We start from the raw sequence: 19,563 nt of genomic DNA on the forward strand, positions 1-19,563 counted from the left end.
TCTACAACGATGGTTGAACAACAAAAAAACACCCTCTTAATACTAATTCCAACATCGAAGTGTGGCCCAGGGTTTCGCAGTATTACTACAAAGCCCGCTGGTGCATCCCGTTCCCCAGCTCCTCAGGAGGCAGAGGGACTGGGAGGGCACACAGGGATCTCCCTATCACCCCCTCTCCCCTTTCCAGCAGGTCCCTCTCCCCACCCCACCCCCACCCAGTCCCTGGAAAAGAACGGGTGTGGCATGAAGAGTTGCATATTTTACTTTATTTTTATTAAATTAAAAGCTACAGTCTGGCAGCGATTCCAGAACAGGGTAAGGAGGTTCCTCACAGGGGTCAGAGAAGAGCGGAGAAAGACAGACTGACGGAGACTGGGACACAGGAAAGAAAGGACAAGGTTAAGGGAGAACTGTATCTGATGAACACACACAGCCGGCTCCATGGGGGGTGGTGGGGAGCTCATATCAGCCCAATTCCTCCTCTCCAGCACCCTAAGTTCAGCGGTGAAGCAGTATGTGGGGGCAGTTGGGAATCAAGAGACCCTCCCTTCCCCACCCTAGGTCCTTTCTCTGCTTGGTCATGGAGCACAGCACACCAGAAAAAGCCAAGGGCATTGGAGGGGCAGGGAAACGGGGAGTATATGTACACCGGGAGTGGAGAACAGAGCCTTGGAGTTCGGCCTCTGCCAGAAGGGAGTGGCTCACACTGCATTGAAACACTTGGCCGGTGGGGGATGGGGGAAGGGATTGCCCCCTCCCTCTCAGAACGCCCTTCCCAGTCAGACAGGTCCCCTACAGGTGTGTTGTGGGGGGCGGGGGGCAGAGAGGAGAAAGAGGCTTCTGCTGGGTCCTAGTAGAGGTGGACAGCAGGGGCCTTGGCAAAGGCGATGTCCTTCAGTCATCTGTGATACCCTTCGCTCTCAGCTCCTCTTGCACCCGGGTCAGGTAGGTAGGGTCTGGGTACCCAAACCTGGGAGCAAAGAGAAATGAGGGTGAGGGTTGTTAGCTGTTGGAACTTGCTATTATCCCCATGCTCACCCTTATTCTAGGTGACTCAGATACCTCCCCACCTCCCCTAAGGGAGGACACCTCCAAACCCAAGATAACTTAGCCCAATTCTGCTTATTTTTGTAGGCTAAGCTGGGCACACCAGGACCAGGTTGAATGTAGGAGAAACTGAGACGGCTGAACAGTTTGGAAGTGGTCCTCTCCAGTTAGGAGGCTCCCAGAGCAAGGGGTTGGTGGGTCCCTCAGTGGAAATGGAGGAAAGGGGAGGAGCCAAGGGAAAGGAAGTGAAGAGGGGTCGCACAGCTGGGGTCCCCCTGTGCAGCTGGTCTTGTGGTGGATGTCATTCCAGGTGATGACATTCGGTCTCCCTGTGGTCATGGACGTGCCGATAGTGAAGGTGAGACGCTGGTCAAACGCCTTGCGGAACAGGGTCAGCACCTTGTTGCCCTCAGGGCAGTCCGGGAGGTAGGCCACCCGTGTGGTGCCAGGATACCGAACTCCTGGGTTTGGGTGTTCAGCCTAGGAGGAAGGTGAAGCATAGTGGGCAGTGAGCAGCCAGGCATCCTAAGGCCCAGATGCCAGTGAAGCATCATCCAGGCCAGTCTCTGTCTGAGCATCCCCAGCTAATGCGGATAGGGCAGCAACAGGCTGACAGCTTTCCACAGAAGGAGAGATTATATGGCCTCGGCAGCAAGAGCCTGTTTCAGAGCATAATCTTTACGTGTTAAGAGGTTTTTTCTGCTGTCTCAATCCCTCAAGTCTCCATTCAGCAACAAATAGATTCTCAGAAGTGATGGAAGGTAGCTGGTCCCTATACTCCAGACAACTCAGCAGAAATGTGAAGACAGAATAATCTATCTTTCAGCCTTCCCTTAACCTGAAAATATTCCTAATGTTTCTGCCACTGTCTAACCTGTTCCATTTTCCATCAGTCTTCTCTGCAGCTTCCTCAAGCCTCTGCAGCCAGAATTGCACATTACTCTTTGTCCAGCAGGAAGACACCTATAGGCCTTGACCACTCCCGTTTTTACCAAGTGATGTTCCTGGCTCTGTTGGGTTGGTCAGATCCCTTCCTATTGTGCCTCCCTGCCCCTAAGCCACCACCTCCACAGAATTTACCTCTGCCAAGATGTCAGCACAGTATTTGTGTTCATCAAGGAAGTAATATGCAATTCCTTTCTCTCGTATCTGACTTGCTTTTTTTTCCTAGCTCATATCTGATTTTCACATGTGCCTTGGGATCACAGGGATGGAAAAGCTGGGCCTCACAGGGACCTCCTAGGTCTAGGGCACTGAGTAAGAGGGCGTAGTGGAAGACAGCAAGACTGTCTCACATCTAACAAGCACACTCACCCTCACCCGGTTTTCCTAGGTCAGAGCCTGGGGAGAGCCAAAGGGTAAGGGCGGGCCATGGTCTTCTTACCCCCTGGACACCGGGCGGGAAGACGTACTGGATGACAATGGTGCCATACTTCTCATAGCTGGGTAGTAGGAGGGTGGCGTCCTTAGAGACCAGCATCCGCCCATTCTGGGGCTGGTTGCCCACCAGCTGCCCATAGAAGCGGCCGCACATGGGGCAGGCCTTTTTCACCTGCAGAGCCCGGGTGATGCAGCCCTCGCAGAATGAATGCCGGCACTTCTCCAATGTCTTGGCATTCTGGATCTCCCCCAGACAGATGGGGCAGGTGCTCTCCTGCTCTTCTGCCTCCTCCCGAAGGCGAGGAGGAAGAGGTGGGGGCAGGGGGGGAGGAGGAGGGGGGAGCCCCCGAGCCCCTGGGGGCAGAAGTGGGGCTGCTCGGAGAGGGGGTGGGCCTGCGCGGTGCATCTCAGGGTGCTCCCCTCCACCCCCCAGAGCCAGGCAGCCCATCAGCTCCCCCTGCCTCTGAGCTTTCTTCAGCTCTTTCTCTGCCTCTTTTAGCAGCCCCTTAAGAGCCTTCCGGGCTAGGTAGAGCCCATTGGGAGGGGCCGGGGGAGGGCCCTGTGGGGAAAGCTGGAGAACATAGATGTCAGAAGTCTCGCCATCTATGAGGATGGACACACGATGCTCCTCCCGAAGCCGGGCCAGCCGGGCTGGGGTCTCTTTGCTCAGGAAGTCCCACACAGGCTTGGAGACAGTCACTTTGTTCTTGCAGGTGCCTCCACAGGCTGCCATTCTGGACAGGACGAACGACACTGCCCCCAGGGTGAAAGGGACTCAGGGTGGGGGGTCCCCATTTGACAAGTATCAGTGCCTCCTACTTCAGGTTCCTTCCAAACCCTCTATTACCTCTGTTTTCTCAAAGCCTAATCCCCAACCCTTCCCCCAAATTCATATTCTCTCTCCCCTTATCTTCCAAACCCAGCGCCCACTGAAGAGCAAAAAAGTTTCCAGAGCTGTATTATCATCTAAGCCAAGTATCAGTCTTGTTTCTCCTGTCATTTCTCCCAGATCATAGAAACAATTTGCCCCTCCCACTTCTGGGGGGAAAATGGGCTCTTTAAAGGGGAGGGAGACTTTTTGCCCCTCCTTTTTGCTTACTTTGATCCTGAAGAGCTTAGAATTGGCATGCAGGCTCACTCTTTTTTCCCTGCTCCCTACTTGTAGGTCGTGTGAGCTGGTAGGGCGGAAAAAAAGGAAGGAAAGTGAGAAACCCCTTCTCCCAATTCCCATGGCCCCCAACCCAGCAGCCCATGGAACAGAGACAGAAACCTGGGTATAGGTTACTGAGAATGGTAACATGGAATGAAGGAAACCAGCTTAAGGGTGAAAATTGAGGATCCCTTGTGGGAGAGATACCTGGGAAGCCCATGGAAGATGATGGCAGCAGAAATCCTTCTATTTCCACTCAGCTGACCAGGACTGGGAATAGGGGAAGGGTAAAAAGTTATGATGGCAAATGTTACCATTTCCCTCAGCCAACCCAGAAATAAAAACTCCACTTCCATCTCCTCTCTCCTCTGCAGAATTCCATCATCAGCTTCTCCCCAAGTTGCTCAAGAAGGAATATGCTAACCTTCCTCCTTTCTTCCCCAGCTCTGAGGCCCCCAAGAAAGCCTAGGGCACACATAAAAGATGTCAGGAAAGAAAACGCCCACACAGGTGGAGGTCTTCCTGCCACCTCCCTCAGATCACATGGACCGGAATATTTCCTATGCTCTCCAACTCCTCCCCTGCTCCACGTTCCCAAATAATTCAGCCCCTATTGCCAGGGAGCCTTCCTTGAGAGCTAACTCAGTCCCTTCTGCTGAAGTCTGTTAAGGATGTGAACAAAGTGGCAGCAGCCCCTGCAATAACAAAGTTCTCATTGTCACCTTTTAAACCCAGCACAGGCAGGGCTGTCTGTCAGCTCCCAAGTCTGGCATTTAGGGAGGGGCGGGGCTCACACAAGGGCTCAGCTGGAGGGGCCTGATGTTTCCTCTGAGCCTGGTCGCATTGGGCTACCAGGCTGTACCCACAACACTTCCAAATGCAGCTCAAACAGAAAGAAGGGCCATTAGTGTGACCTCCATTCAATGACTGATCCAAAAAGGAGCAGCTGTCCCTTCATGCCTCCATCATCGTCCCCCAAGGCCAGATGCACCTCGAGATTCATAAAGTGAAAATGGAACCCTAGAGTCTCAGCCCATACAGTGTATCTGCGCTGCAACACCCCCCTCCCCATCACAGGGGACCCAGGACCTAGGTGTCCTAGCTCCAAGTCCTGCTGGCACAGAAAAGGGAGGCGGGGCCACAGTTTAGGGTGGGTCTGTGATTCCTCTGTGGGAACCCAGGCCGGACAAGGGACAGTCTCTCCCTCTAGATAGAGGCCAGAGGGAGGGACAGCCCGGAAGGGCAAGGGTCCCTGGGGGCATCCACTGAGGCAGCTCCCGCCCTACCCCCACGGCCTCCTCCAAGACCCGACCCGGAACCAACTCCCCACATCCCTCACTCGCCAAAGCCCCCGGATCCCCATTGCCGGGCGGGGATGCATGTCGGCCCCGATCGCAGCCCTCAGAACCCCCGAATGGAGGCCAAGGCTGGAGGGTGCTAGAAAGATGATCGGCCCGGCACGGAGCGGGGAACCCGGAGCCGCGCGCGGGGAGGGGAGGTGGAGGAGGGGGCGCCGGGGGAGCGAGGGGCGTGTGAGGGGTGCGAGCGGGGCCTGGGGGGCGCGCGGTGGGTGTGGGGGGCGCCGGGCTCACCTACCTCTCGTCAGCGCCGCCATTGCCGGTCACATGACTGAGGCTGTTGCTGGGATGACGGTCCGGGCCTTAGCAACAAGGGGGGGGAGACCCCGAAAGGTTGGGGGTTGCAGGGGGTGCAGGCTGAGGGAAAGGGAAGGAGGGAGGACAGCACCCTCTTTCCCCTCACAGGTGATAATCACCGTTCCTTTGACCCCCTTCTATCCGCAAGCCCCTGCCCTTCCTCCCCAAAACAAAAATGGAGGCGCTGTTCCAGTCTTTGGAGGGAGGGGGTGGCGTCATGGAACTGAGGGTAGGAGGTTAAATCCCTGGAGACGCCACCCTTCTCGCTCCCCGCTCCCGGCGGAGCACTCTCCCTTTTCTTTCCCAGCCAGCTGCGTAGCAGCTCCGGGGAGCTGGTGATGGATGGGTGGGTGAAGTGTTGGTGGGTATATGGGGATTCGGGGGGGAGGGCGGCAATTTTTTGAATCCTTATGGTAGAAGGGCCTTTGAGGAACAATGTGGGATGGGAAGAGTCATAGTAAAAAAAAAAAGCATTGGTTTTAAAAAATAAACAAATCCGGGTACTAAACTATTTCAATCCCCTCCCTCATCTGCCTCTTTCTAGATTGTTACCTCCTGTGACCCCCACAACCTGCTCTCAGTTGGTCATTGGTAAGTGCCTCTGATTTTTCTCTTTCCACAAACAGGGATATGGAGGCTGGTGCAGAATGGGAAACGAATACATTTTTTTAAAAATGGCTTGAGGTGGTGGTAGTGTCAAGTGTGTATGGTTCAAATAGAGTTAAAAACTCTCAGGAAAAAAAAAAAAAGCTCTGCTCTGCTTCCCACATCAAGCAGTCTCTGCCCAATTCAACTCACTTCCCTAGGGCCACATCAAGCCAGGTTTTTCCACCAGCCAAAAGACTTCCTCAGCCGGCCGGGCGCGGTGGCTCAAGCCTGTAATCCCAGCACTTTGGGAGGCCGAGACGGGCGGATCACGAGGTCAGGAGATCGAGACTATCCTGGCTAACACGGTGAAACCCCGTCTCTACTAAAAAATACAAAAAAACTAGCCGGGCGAGGTGGCGGGCGCCTGTAGTCCCAGCTACTCGGGAGGCTGAGGCAGGAGAATGGCGTAAACCCGGGAGGCAGAGCTTGCAGTGAGCCGAGATCCGGCCACTGCACTCCAGCCTGGGCGACAGAGCGAGACTCCGTCTCAAAAAAAAAAAAAAAAAAAAAAAAAAAGACTTCCTCAGCCAAGACAGGAATCTCCCAAACTGGCAACAACCTCTATTCATCCACCCCTTTTTCACTCCCCCTCTAGACTGGAGGGCTGGTCACTTTCTTCACTTTCCCAGGATTCTGCTGTACTCTTCCTTCCCTCCAGGAAGAAGACAGCTTTCCCAGGAAGCCTGGGGGAATACTGGATTCCGTTTCTTTTAGCTGGTGGGCTGAGAGGCCTACTCACCTTTACAAAGATGGAGTGTTAGCAAGCCCAGAACTCAGGGAAGAGGAAGGGTCCCATCACCCTACCCTTCCCTGGCCCTCACTACCTCTGACCTCCCACGAAGTTGAAGACTAAGTTTTCCATTCCGGTGCACACCCTTCACAGCTTTTTAAAAAACGTTCCCAGCCATCTGTCTAGAAACCCACATCCTTAGTTAGGGGCCCAACACCTTGAACACCAGAATTCTTCAGCTGGTCTCTGCACCCTTAAGCACAGGCTTCCTCAGAGAAGTAAAATTAAAAAAATAAAAATAAAATAAAAAAATAAAAATTTCTGTACAGGAATTTGGATTGAATAATTTATTCCCTGTATTATGATAGTAATGGGAGCAAATACACAATTTTTTATTAATAAAACAAAAAAAGATGAAAAACAGAAGCAACAAATGAAGACATCCATACTGCCCATAATACATCAGCCATGCGATCAGAAAACCCATTTCTAAAGAACAACGGTTGCTGGTGTCCGAGTTTTATTGCATTCATCGGGGGAAAGGGAGATGGTTGGAATGAAAAAGATCCATCAGTCTTCTGACAGGAAGATGTTATAAGGGGGCTCCAACCCCAATGGGTACGCCTCTTGTTACCACCTTTGGAGCAGAAGATGAAGGGGAGAGAGAGCTTCTCCCTATGGCCTCATGGCTTCTTGTGAGACAGATCAGTCCAGCCAGATACAGAGCAAAGCAGCTTTGCATCACCACAGGCCAGTTGCTGGTGCCCACCTTTATGTTTAAAAAAAAAAAAAAGTGGAAGCCTCAAGAGGGATGGAGGATACCAAGAAGAATGGGTGCCTTGGCCCCAGAGGCATTGTAGCGAGGGGAAGATAATATATCTCATCAGGGTTCTCAACATTATGAGAATATCACACATCAACTCAACTATCTTTGGAGGGGCTGAGTGATTGAGTTATGGCTCTGACTCCTCTCTGGGGGTGGAGAGTGAAGATGACAAAGAAGGCCATCTGTCCCCTAGGAGACACAGTTGCAGTATAAGACAGGACAGAAGAGAACAGAAAAACAAATCCAACTGGAAAAAAGGGGAGGGAGAAGGAAGTGTGCTAGGCACACACATCCAGGGAGTAGGGGAAGTTCCCACACTTGAGGCCTCCATCCTCTTGAAATGACCAGAATTGATCCAAGTAGAGATATTCCTTTCTTCTGGAAATAAACCTTGGGGATGGCTAGGCAGGATGAAAGGAAATTTAACATGGAGAATGAATCTTACACCCTGGCCCATCATCCCAGCCTCCAAAACTGGCCACAAACCCACTGAAGGGTTCCAGTCCCAGGAGAGGTGTGAGGTTCTGGTGAAGAGCAGCAGTAGTCAAACACCTTCCCCCAGGCTTGAATGATTTTGGCCATCTCTGGGCTCCTGTGCCCAGATGTAGAGATGAGTGGAGATGGAATTGAGGTGAGGGAAGAGATTACTCAATCTTTGACAGAGACCCAATCCAATTCTCTGCATAATCACAAGAGTTCTCTTAGGTCCCACCTCTGTGAGGTGCCAGGTTGCTGACCCACTCTTTACCCCACCTAGGTAGGACTGGCCATATTCCATCGTGTGTGTGCATGCCTGCACCCACATCTGTAGTATCCTGACTGTCATCCATCCTAGGGCCCACCAGGAGGGAAGCATGCCATAGTGAGTTCTATAAAGTTATCAGCAAAATTCAGACACTTTTAGTTCATCCCACACAGCAACGTGCATCCAGAGTAGTTGCTTGAGCCAGGTCCATCTGTCCAGTCAGGTCCTGAAGATGACAAACAACCCCCTTCCCCTAGCTCCTATATCATAGAAACAACAGGAGATATTACAAAGATCAAGGCACTTGGGAGAGAGTCAACAATGACATTCTAATACTACAAGCAGACTTCTTGTGGGGAGGGAGAGGGAAGAAAAATGGGCAAAGGGGGAAAAGGGACAATGTATTTCTGAGGGTCAGAAACAGCCTACTCAACAGGATGGAGTTATCTGGATGGAAGGAGCCTGCAGCCTGAATTTAGCAAAGGAATAAGAGAAGTGGTGGCTAGAATATCCACAATTCCCCCAAGCGTCTCAGAACCCCACCACCTTGAACATCAGAGAGAATCAGGCAGTCTCTTAGGCAAAGATGTTGGTAATAAAATCCAGGAATCGCTTAGCATACTGCTCCGGATGGACAGTAGAGATCTCTGCCCCAGCCTGTGAGAGGAGATATGGAACAATGTGTCAGGCCATCCTAGCACCCGTCCCCATCACCCCCACCCAATCTACCCCAGACCACTTCCATTCTTTTGCCACCCCATTGCTCTGGCACAAGAGGCTGTCTCTTCCCAAAGAATAGTCAAGACAGGAAAGGAAAGGCTTTCGGGAACTCTCACCCCATGCTTGACAGTTTTGGCTGCATGAGCTGCTTTCTTCTTGGCATCATACTGTGTAAGGATATCAATGAGGCCCATGAAATAGACCTCCTTCTGGGGGGCTCCTGGGAGAGAGACCAACGATTCAGAGCAGGTTTAGTTCCAATTCCCTTTCTCCAGGAACCAGTCAGTTTTGTTCTGAAAAGCTCATCAGGCTCTCCCCCACCACTCTGGTCTCTGTCCTTCAGGAACAATCCCCTCTCCACCCTTAAATTGTCCCGGTTCTCTCACCTTCAGCACTCCGGATGGCATAGACATCAATGAAGGACTCAAACTCTCCTGGGCCCAGGGGCCGATGGGAATGGATGTAGCCTCCGATACCCTCTGGGGAGGTGCCATAGGAGCCCACCAGAGCAGGAGGTCCAGTCAGGCTGCAGTCCCCATCCACCTCTGACTCATCCTCCCGCACGGGCCCTTCCTCCTCTGGTTCAGAGCCCCGAATGATGTCGTGGATGCCCAGCAGAAGGCTGTAGTCCATGATCTTCAGCTGCACTAGAAACTGAGACCCACTGACAAATCAGACACCTCTCTCTCATTCTTCACTGCTAGGTATCACCCCGTACCTGTACCTTTGAATTTCTGGGGCCCTCCTGGAGAAAGGAAGTGTAAAAATTAAGGTTGCAGGGCATACCACTGCCCTTTAGTGCCTACATGTCCTGGTATCTAAGATCATCCTTTTAGCTTATTCCAGCCACCCCTTCCATGGGTCAACTCCAGGGGTTTTTCATGTCTCATACTAAACCCCCATACATGCAGAGGACCTGAAGAATAAAGGGAAGGGGTAGAGCTCCCTTATACTGTGAATGAAAGAGACAACTACCCTCTAGGTAGCAAAAAAAGGAAAGCCATTTCCCAGAGCACCCAATCATCACCTCCACATCTCTCTTTAGCTTCTCCAGAAATATTTTCTTCTCTTCTTCACCAATATATACTTTCTGGTTCTTGTTGAGAAAGTCCATATCCTTAAGGGTGGGCAATTCTTTAACCTAAGAATAGGTAAAGGGACATCTTGGGAGCATATCCCTTTCCCAAGGTCTCAAAATCCCACCTTCTGTCTAGGGCTCTATGCTAGCTCAGTTAGATCTCATCTAACTCCACATTGTGATGCTTCCCTGGTTTGTTCTCACCTCCAGTGACTTCCACAGACTCAGTCACTACAGCTGTATCCCCAATCACATCCCACTACTCTCTGCTTATGGTTTTCAGTCAAGACCCTCCAGGCTGACTTTTTTTTTTTTTTTTTTTTTTTTGAGATAGGATCTCGATCACTCTATTGCCCAGGGTGGAATGATAGTGGTGCGATCTCAGCTCACTGTAGCCTCAACCTCCCGGACTCAAGTGATTCTCCCACCTCAGTCTCCCGAGTAGCTGGGACTACAGGCACATGCCACCACGCCCAGCTAATTTTTTTGTTTTTTGTAGAGATTACGTTGCCCAGGCTGGTCTGGAACTCCTGGGCTCAAGCAGTCCTCCTGCCTTGGCCTTCTAAAGTGCTGGGATTACATGCATGAGCCACCTGCCCGGCCTGTGTCTTCTTAAGCAAAATAGCTGCTTGAATAAAATAACCCAGAATGGGAAGTGGAAGTTAAACATTTTGCTCTTCAAGTCTGGCATCCTCACCCACCCCCAAGCCTTCCATATGGAATAATCCATGCCAGTGTTAAAGCAGCTGCTCCCACTGCCCCTTCCAAACAATCCCCGGATCAACAGAAGTTTACCCCCCTCTTCTTTTAAGTGGTTTAAGATAATAAATAGCTAGTAATCCCTATTCCTATATAGAGTGGCCTCTCCATCCTAAGAAGTTCCCCTCATCTGCCCTCCCTCATCCCTCATCCCTCACCCTAGCACATAAAATTACTATCACCTTTTCCTTATCGCTGGCTTCCCGGGACACTAGGGAACCCTGCAGAGAGACCCAAAGACCAAGTCAGTAGAAGTGGCTAAAAGAACAGTCAGAACCCAGCCCCTAAGATGAGTACTCAAACCCAGCCTTCTTTCCCTTAAAAGGAATCATCCAAAGACCTCCCAGGGTCTTCCCCATTCTCAGGCTATCAGGAGCCTCCCTCTAAGTCTGAGATATCCTCTTCTTACCTTTAGGTCATACTTCCTGTGCACAGGAAGACGGTGGCTAAACATATTGCGCATCACAAGCATGTAGCTGTCTTCATTGTCCACACTGACTCGGTACATCCCCAGGAACTGGGGCAGAAGTGTGTTGCCATGGCACTTCACAATGTACTATAGTGAAAGAAGGGGAAGGAATGGGGAGAGACTGAGTAGCAGATACACAAACAGTCCAGGGAAATTCAAACACTGCCATTCCAGGGTGGAGCAGAAGACTTGAAGTAGAGAGGTTACAAAGTCAAAAGTGGTAGAAGCTTCCCCAAAATGCTCCAGGTTATCCATGCCATTTCTGAATCTCCCTTTCCTCTGATTCTTTCCATTTTACATCTCTTAATTTTAAAGTGTTATCTCTCGATTCACCTTTATCATTCTTTGAGATGAGGGAGGTTAAGTGTTGTTATCCTTATTTTAGACCCTCTCTATATGCAAGTGGCACAGAATCAGGATTAGAACTTACATCTTATCAATTAAATCATTTTATCTAGAGCAGTGTTTCTTCATAGGCTAGATTCCCATAGTTTAAAATGTCTGCATCGGGTTGGGCTGTACTGTGTCATTCTGTCACTGTAATATAAACACAGATTTTTACACCTAAAAAAAAAAAAAAAAGTCTGCGTGATGGCCTACAATTTGGATTCTTTTTTTTTTTCTTTCTTTTTTTTTTTTGGAGATGGAGTCTCACTCTGTTGCCCAGGCTGGAGTAAAGTGGCGCAATCTCGACTCACTGTAACCTCCGCCTTCCAGGTTCAAGCAATTCTCCTGCCACAGCCTCCCAAGTAGCCGGGAGTACAGGTGCACACTGCCATGCTCAGCTAATTTTTTGTATTTAGTAGAGGTGGGGTTTCACTGTGTTACCCAGGCTGGTCTCGAACTCCTGAACTCAGGCAATCTGCCCAGCTCGGCCTCCCAAAGTGCTAGGATTACAGGCATGAGCCACTGCGCCCGGCCTACAACTTGGATTCTTTTTTTGTTTGTTTGTTTGTTTTTGTTTTTTTGTTTTTTTTTTGAGACGGAGTCTTGCTCTGTCACCCAGGCTGGAGTGCAGTGGCCGGATCTCAGCTCACTGCAAGCTCCACCTCCCGGGTTCACGCCATTCTCCTGCCTCAGCCTCCCAAGTAGCTGGGACTACAGACGCCCGCCACCTCGCCCGGCTAGTTTTTTTGTATTTTTAGTAGAGACGGGGTTTCACCGTGTTAGCCAGAATGGTCTCGGTCTCCTGACCTCGTGATCCGCCCGTCTCGGCCTCCCAAAGTGCTGGGATTACAGGCTTGAGCCACCGCGCCCGGCCTGGATTCTTTTTAAAAAATTATCCTATTAAGCCAGGCTCACACCTGTAATTTAGCTACTTGGGAGGCTGAAGCAGGAAGATCGCTTGAGCCCAGGAGTTTGGGACCAGTCTGGGCAACATAGTGGGATCCTGTCTCTCAAAAAAAAAAAAAAAAAAATTATTCCTTCAGTGCTTACCATCTCTCTGTGTGCTGCCTCTTTCTCTTCACAGCCAACCTTCTCAGAAAAGTAATCAGCAATAAATTCATCTCCTGTCTCTCATTCACACCTTGAATCACTGAAATCAGGTTTATACCTCATTTCTCCTCTGAAATCTCCCCCATATCCCTCAGTTGTCAAATCTAGTAAGTATTCTAGTCATTGTTGTATTTCAGCTTCGTGGCACTTGATCCTATTGACCAGTCTCTTCTTAAAACTCTCTTCATCCTCAGCTCTTATTATACCACCTTCCCAATTTTCCCCTCCTCTCTGTCCTCGAATCCTTTATGGAATGTAGTACAGCATAAATAACTAAAAGTGTCCATCTACTCTTAGTTTCCTTTATGGGCTCATCTCTTCACTTGCTCCTTTAGGTTGTCCTCAACTTTCTTTTCATTTCACTGCACACAACCTCCCTACGATAATCGTATCTATAGTCATGGTTTTAATGATCACTTATTCACATATAATTCTCAAACCTATACTCCCAGTCTAATCCTTTTTCCTGAATTCTGTACCCATGCCCCAACCACTTACTGGACATCCTCATCTGGATGAATTGCAGAAACCTCAAATTCAGTATGTCCAAATCAGAACTCTTTTCCTCCAAAAACCTGTTCCTCTGTTTCTAATTTCTGGCAAATGGGCACCCAGTTATCCCTCACCAGGAACTTGGAGGCCCCTGTCTCTTAAATCTCAGTTCTCCCATAGGTCTTCCTTTCTATCCCGATCACCATCACTCCCTCAGGTCTTCACCGTTTCTACCCTGGAGTATTAAAATTGCCTCCTAACTGGTATCCACCCTCCGAGTGTCACCTCCCACCAATCCATTCTCTAAAATGCTGTCACATTTTCTAAATATTTCTAAATTACAAATATATCATGCCCTTTGCAAAACCACCTTCAGGATAAAGCCCAAACTTCTTTGTGGGGCTTATAAGCCTCTTCACAATCTGGTTCCTGCCTATTTCCATAATATTATATCCCATCCAAATGAAATTTCTTGCAGTTTCCTAACACCAAGTTCTCTCATGGCTCTGTACCTTACTAGTGCTATTTTCCTTTGCCTAGAATGCTCTTCCACCCTGTCCAATGGTTAATCTCTACTAGTCGTTCAAGGATCAACTCTTACAGTATCTCCTCTAAAAAACTCTCTTTAGCCTTCCAAGTTCACTTCTTTCCCCAGGTGAGTTAGGATGCTCTTCTCTAGCTTCAGAACATTCTGTACAGACTTCTACTATTGTATATATCTTGCTGTGTGCTACTGAGTCACTGGTCACTGCCATTAGACCAAGGGATCTGTAAGGGCCACAAATGTTTCATTTACCTCCTTCTCTACTGCCTAACATAAGGCCTAATAAGAGATATTCAATATTTGTTGCATAAACCGACGACTCCTTTTGGACTCTTGATGTATTCCCCTTGCTCACTGATTTTGGTGAAATTTTTCCTTCAGTAGAGACATTCAAGAAGAGTGTTTTTACTGCCAAAACATTCCATAAACTCCACACTCCAAGTCAATCTTTTGTTTAATCTTTTTTCTTTTTCTTTCTTTTTTTTTTTTTTTTTAGACACAGTTTTGCTCTTGTTGCCCAGGCTGGAGTGCAAATGCATGATCTCAGCTCACCACAACCTCTGCCTCCCAGGTTCAAGTGATTCTCCTGCCTCAGCCTCCTGAGCAGCTGGGATTACAGGCATGAGTCACCGTGCCCAGCTAATTTTGTATTTTTAGTAGAGACAGGGTTTCTCCATGTTGGTCAAATTGGTCTCGAACTCCCAACCTCAGGTGATCCTCCCGCCTCAGCCTCCCAAAGTGCTGGGACTACGGGTGTGAGCCACTGCGCCTGGTCTGTAAATCTTATCAGACAGAATAGCTTCCCTCATCCCATTTAGGGCTAGATACGATTATGGTTTCTCTCTTCCAATGAGTTTTCTCCCCAGTCAGCATCTATTACTGATAGCAGCTGAGCTATATGTGAGTAGGGAGGAGAGGGAAAGAATGGGGCTAGAGAGAGGCCTGACCTGGTGATAGTTGGAGAGGTTGCTATGCATGTCAGCAATGTCCTCACTGGATACTTCTTTGATGACCAGAGTCCGATCGTAGGAGATAAGGAAGCGACCATCACTGCCTTCACTTTCGCTGGGGGGGTTTCGGGTAAGGGACACCTGGGGACACAGAATGGGCCAGAGGCTCTTTTCCTCCCCCTTTATATGCAGAAACAAGTCATAAGAAAATGGTCAGCTGAAAGTGGATGAATCCCTGGGGTAGGAGATTCAGCACAGGTTCCTCATCAGGTGTTCATATGTGGACTGAAAGAAACTGAATGCAAAATTCTTTTTTTTTTTTTTATTTTTTGACAAGGAGTCTCACTCTGTCACCCAGGCTGGAGTGTAGTGGTGCGATCTCAGCTCACTGCAATCTCCACCTCCCAAGTTCAGGCAATTCTCCTGCCTCAGCCTCCCAAGTAGCAGGGACTACAGATGTGCACCACCACACCCAGCTAATTTTCATATCTTTAGTAGAGACGGGGTTTTGCCATGTTGGCCAGGCTGGTCTCAAACTCCTGACCTCAGGTGATCTGCCCACCTCGGCTCCCAAAGTGTTGGGATTACAGGCGTGAACCACCACTCCCGGCCAAAATTCTTAATGTATCTACATCTTTTCCCCCAAGGACAAGGTTTATAGTTTTCATTTAATTTTTGAAAATGCTGCAATCACAAAAAGGTAAAGAATCATATTTGCCAAGGCTTCTCATTTCTCCAAATATGGCTGTCCCAAACAGTACTCCTCAGTTGCTGGGGAGAAAGGGCTACCCTCACCCCTTAATGGACTCTCACCAAGTAATCTTGGTCATCAATGCCAAATCGATCACGGAGGTTCCTGAAGACCTGGGGACAATACTCCTTGAACTTGAAATGACTGGGTAGATTTTCCCTGAAATTCAGGTTTTCAAAGTAAGAAAACAAACAATATTACATTTACATACACTTGGTAGTTTATAGTGTACCTTCAGACATATTACGTCCTTTGATTCTCATAAAACTCTGTTAGGTCCTTTATTTATTTTTTATTATTATTATTTTTTGAGACAGAGTCTCACTCTGTTGCCAGGTTGGAGTGCAGTGGTGCAATCTCAGCTCACCCCAACCTCTGTCCCCTGGGTTCAAGCAATTCTCCTGCCTCAGCCTCCCAAGTAGCTGGGACCACAGGCATGTGCCACCATGCCTGACTAATTTTTTGTATTTTTAGTAGAGACACGGTTTTGCCATATTGGCCAGTCTGGTCTCGAGCTCCTGACCTCAAGTGATCCACCTGCCTTGGCCTCCCAAAGTGCGAGGATTACAGGCATGAGCCACCATGCCTGGCCCTTGCGAGGTTCCGATAAAAAATATATTATTTCCATTTTATAGAAGGGAAGACTGTCTCAGAGTGACTCAGTGATCTGCCTAAGTAACATGGTTGGTAAGTGGTATAGTAGAACCAGGATCTACTACCCATCCAAACAGCAGCCATTTCCCAAATCTCAAGCAAGTCAGAGGCATTCCAAAGTCAGCAACAGACACCACTGTTTTGAATGGCATCTTCTTTTACTAGGAGGGCTTAGAGAACTCAAGTTTTTCTTTCAAGGAGTCCCTGTCAGAAGCTAATGGTTCTCATGGCATCTCCAAAGTCACAAGCAGAAAAAGAGAGAAAGAGCAGGTATCTGCACATATTTACTCTATGGAATTGCCAGGCTACAGGGCAGATAACACTGATTCATATAAGGATATAGGGAACACCAGAAATTATTCTCATGGTTTCCTTGCACAAAACTAATTTCTGCATTTGGGAAGGATGTTAAATTTTTAGCTCACTGAAACTTTTAAAATTACTTATTACTCCATTCTGAGAAGGTTGACATGAGAATGGCAAGGATCATCACTTACCTGTGGAAAAGGTGATTGTTGACCTTGATCTTGGAGCTGGCCTTAAAGTCATCTGGCAGTAGCATCACTGGGAGAGGCACCTGGCTGAGCTCATTGATCTGATAAACCAAAGCACGAATAGGGAAGCCATAGGGAAGGGTGTGGAGAGCTACCCACACACTGTGTCTGGGCAACAGTCACGCAAGGGCCACTCAAACCCCATTCCTTTAAAAACACTGGCTATGCATATGCTTGACAGAAGTGAGAGAATGTGTCTAACCCTTCTGCTGCCCAAGAAGGACTACAGTAAGCAGCCCTCACACACAGCCCCCAACACGCCCACCCTGTGGAACTTCATGCTCACAACAGTCATTTTATATTAGGCTAACCCTGTAAGGAACTCAGGACTATTTTTAAAGCTGTGAGAAATTCTAGAAAAAAAAAAAAAAAAAAAAAAAAAAAAAAAAACTCTGCAAACTCAAGGCAGCTACATGTTCCATTAGAAAAAGAAAAAAAAAGGCATTTTTAATATGCACAAGAGCATTAATGGGATTCTGTGGGGCCAACCGCAGCAAAAAGGATAAATGTCCAGATCCTGCAAAAGGCATCTCTTTGCAAACAGGACCAGTCTTCCTAGACCACTCTGACCCAGTTGTTTGCAGTAGGCCCCCACCTGTCTAGGTGTAAGGTAAAGGAAGAGCAGCTGATTTCAGAGTGAATGCAGGCAATCAGAGGCTATGAACTCATTAAGGCATCTGTTTCCTAAAGCCAAACTAACCCACAGCCCAAAGGACACAAGCATCACATGCTCTCCTCAGCCCCCAGGATCTGCAGTCTGCTAATTCAGGGTAGAAAGGGAGCTCTGGTACTTAGAAATCCTGAGTTGTACTTTCTCCTTGGTGTTGCCACAGTATCTTTCACCTGCCTTTTTTACTGCATGACTCCAATCACTAGTTTATGTAAGTTCACCCATCCAGATTGCAAGCTCTTCAGGAGCAAGGGCTCATTCTAGTCGTCTGCATCTCTCAGGTGTCTAACTAGCACAATGTTTGGCACACAGTGATCCTGACATGTCTATTAACTGAATAAATGAATGCCTTACCTATCCTTACTAGATCATTCCACAGAGGCTATGAACTGCAGTCTAACCTAAATCACACACACTGCAGTGCAACCAACTCCTCCCGTTCTCAGTAGAAAAGGAGGACAGAACATATTCCTCCAGACAAAAAAAAAAAAAAAAAAAAAGCCACTTGAGATTCTGAGCCTAAAATTCAGCTACAGCTCCTCCTGCCCCCTCCTCTCCACCTGCTAGGCAAGCTGAATCATCACTAAGACATATGTTCAAGGAATTTCTCCATTCCAAACACTTGAAGTAGATGTGTGTTGGCAGAGGGTGGGGTGCTGGGGCTAGAGTATATATACCTAGGGAAGCTGAGGTAGGTCTTACATGTAACTCCCCCAATCCTTAACAAGGGAAAACCCTCCCTGTTAAGCATCCCACAGGGAATGGATGAATCACCTGGAAGGTACATATGAGAGGCAGTCCTACCTCCATCAGCCTTCCCCATACCAAGTGCCTTCCACTGAATACTCACTAAGAGCTTACCACCCGGAGAGCCACAAATCCAAAAGGGATCCGACTGGCCACAAACAACATTCTTAATTTGTGGTTAAGAAAATCTTTACCACAAATTAAAAATGTGACAGAACGGATATTCTTCCTCACAACTTCCATCTCCACAGCCTAGCCAAGACCATAATCATTCAAGAACGTTGATTTCGAAAATATTCGGTGTCACATTCGAGATCACTGCATTTCTCCCACTCCAGACCTGATGGAAGATGGGTAATGGCTGTGCTTCTTTCAGCTGAGGTATCCTCAGGAAAGGGGATGGAGGCCTCCTCCTAACTCCCAGAGCAGTTTCCTGCTTCAAAAGTTCACCACAATAGTGACCGCAGGAACAGAGCTCCTCAGCCTTCTCTTTGGTCAGCAATCGCCACCACCTACACCAAACACGATCGCTCCAGCCAGCGATAAGGATGCAGTTAAGACCAAAGGCATATATACATAAGTCCTAAGAGAGTGCAACTTCTAGCTCAAGGTGGGGTAGCTTCTCTGAAATGCTGTACCTCTGGAAGGGAAAGGAAGGGACAAGCAGGATTAGAAAGTCCAGGAAACCTGGAGCTTCACCGAGACAAAGCCAAGATTCAAAAGCCAAGGACCGGGGCTGGGAAGCAAGGTGGAAAGCAAAGTGAAAGAACTTCATCCATCTATTCCCCTCGGCCTCTCACCCTCCACCTACACTCTCACCAACAACCACCGGAGAAAAAGCCACTCCCCCTAATGTCCTCCCCGCTTGCGCCTGGTCCTGGTCAGTCCCTGTAGCCTGGGGCTGAAGCTAGACATGGCAGGAAGGAGTCAAAGTACAGGGAGCTGGATTTCACGGGGGGAAGGTGGAACTAGAGTGGAGCAGTAAAGGACTGATGGGGAGAAGAAAGCCCAGTCAGAAAACCTGCTGGGGGAACACCTGGGGATTGGTGGGCAGGGACCAAGACAGCCCGGGGGAGGGGAGTGGCACTGCGTGGGGCTACGGAGGCTGGAGCCTGGATTACGCACGCCTCGGAGCCGAGGGGTTTGAACGGAACTGCAGGGGTCTAGGGCTGGTTCTCACCGAGTGGGCTACGCCCCACAGGAACACACCCATCAGCGGGTCGGCCGCCCGGAACACCTTCACCTTCTGCTGCACAAAATGCTTCTTCTTGGTTTTGGAGGCAAAGCCGAAACCTGGGCCGGGGCCTGCTGTCGCCGCCGGTACCGTGGCTGGTGGGACCGAGGAGGACGCCATAGTCTCCCGCGCAACCGACCAAGTGGAAGCCGGAGCCGGCAGCAATCCAGGAGCCCGACCCCGGAAGCGGCGCTCACCTGCGCCGCTGTCACGTGACCGGAGGCCGGACAACAGACGCGCGAACAGGGAGGGGCGGGACGGGG

General features: G+C 49.2%; 2 protein-coding genes and 1 long non-coding RNA gene across 10 annotated transcripts; 1 reads left to right on the plus strand and 2 right to left on the minus strand.

Annotated features, from left to right (window-relative positions):
• Positions 1–246: 246 nt before the first annotated feature.
• LOC105474091 (deltex E3 ubiquitin ligase 3) lies at positions 247–5,307 on the minus strand. 8 transcript variants are annotated; one of them, XM_071071555.1, is made up of 7 exons: positions 5,174–5,303; positions 4,300–4,460; positions 3,785–3,847; positions 3,527–3,602; positions 2,432–3,180; positions 1,310–1,527; positions 247–970 (listed from the first exon to the last, which is right to left on the minus strand). In XM_071071555.1, coding segments are annotated over exons 4-7 (1,044 nt in total). In that variant the 5' UTR covers positions 3,528–3,602; positions 3,785–3,847; positions 4,300–4,460; positions 5,174–5,303; the 3' UTR covers positions 247–894. The 8 variants fall into 8 exon arrangements, with proteins under 8 accessions (XP_070927656.1, XP_011726721.1, XP_011726722.1 ...); XM_011728419.3 differs by lacking the exon at positions 4,300–4,460 and having other exon boundaries at positions 2,432–3,161; positions 5,174–5,307; XM_011728420.3 differs by lacking the exon at positions 4,300–4,460 and having other exon boundaries at positions 5,174–5,307.
• On the plus strand, positions 5,254–7,679 carry LOC105474090 (uncharacterized). Its single transcript, XR_011609100.1, has 3 exons — positions 5,254–5,340; positions 5,777–5,823; positions 6,539–7,679. It is a non-coding gene; the product is annotated as an uncharacterized lncRNA (long non-coding RNA).
• On the minus strand, positions 6,943–19,519 carry LOC105474088 (phosphatidylinositol-5-phosphate 4-kinase type 2 gamma). Its single transcript, XM_011728411.2, has 10 exons — positions 19,247–19,519; positions 16,593–16,690; positions 15,504–15,600; positions 14,688–14,831; positions 11,148–11,294; positions 10,921–10,959; positions 9,929–10,042; positions 9,288–9,555; positions 9,018–9,121; positions 6,943–8,838 (listed from the first exon to the last, which is right to left on the minus strand). Exons 1-10 carry the CDS (start codon positions 19,418–19,420, stop codon positions 8,758–8,760), a joined length of 1,266 nt encoding a protein of 421 aa, XP_011726713.1. The 5' UTR covers positions 19,421–19,519; the 3' UTR covers positions 6,943–8,757.
• Between the last annotated feature and the right edge of the window lie 44 nt (positions 19,520–19,563).

This window comes from Macaca nemestrina, chromosome 10, assembly GCF_043159975.1.
Source record: "Macaca nemestrina isolate mMacNem1 chromosome 10, mMacNem.hap1, whole genome shotgun sequence".
Taxonomy (NCBI): Eukaryota; Metazoa; Chordata; class Mammalia; order Primates; family Cercopithecidae; genus Macaca; species Macaca nemestrina.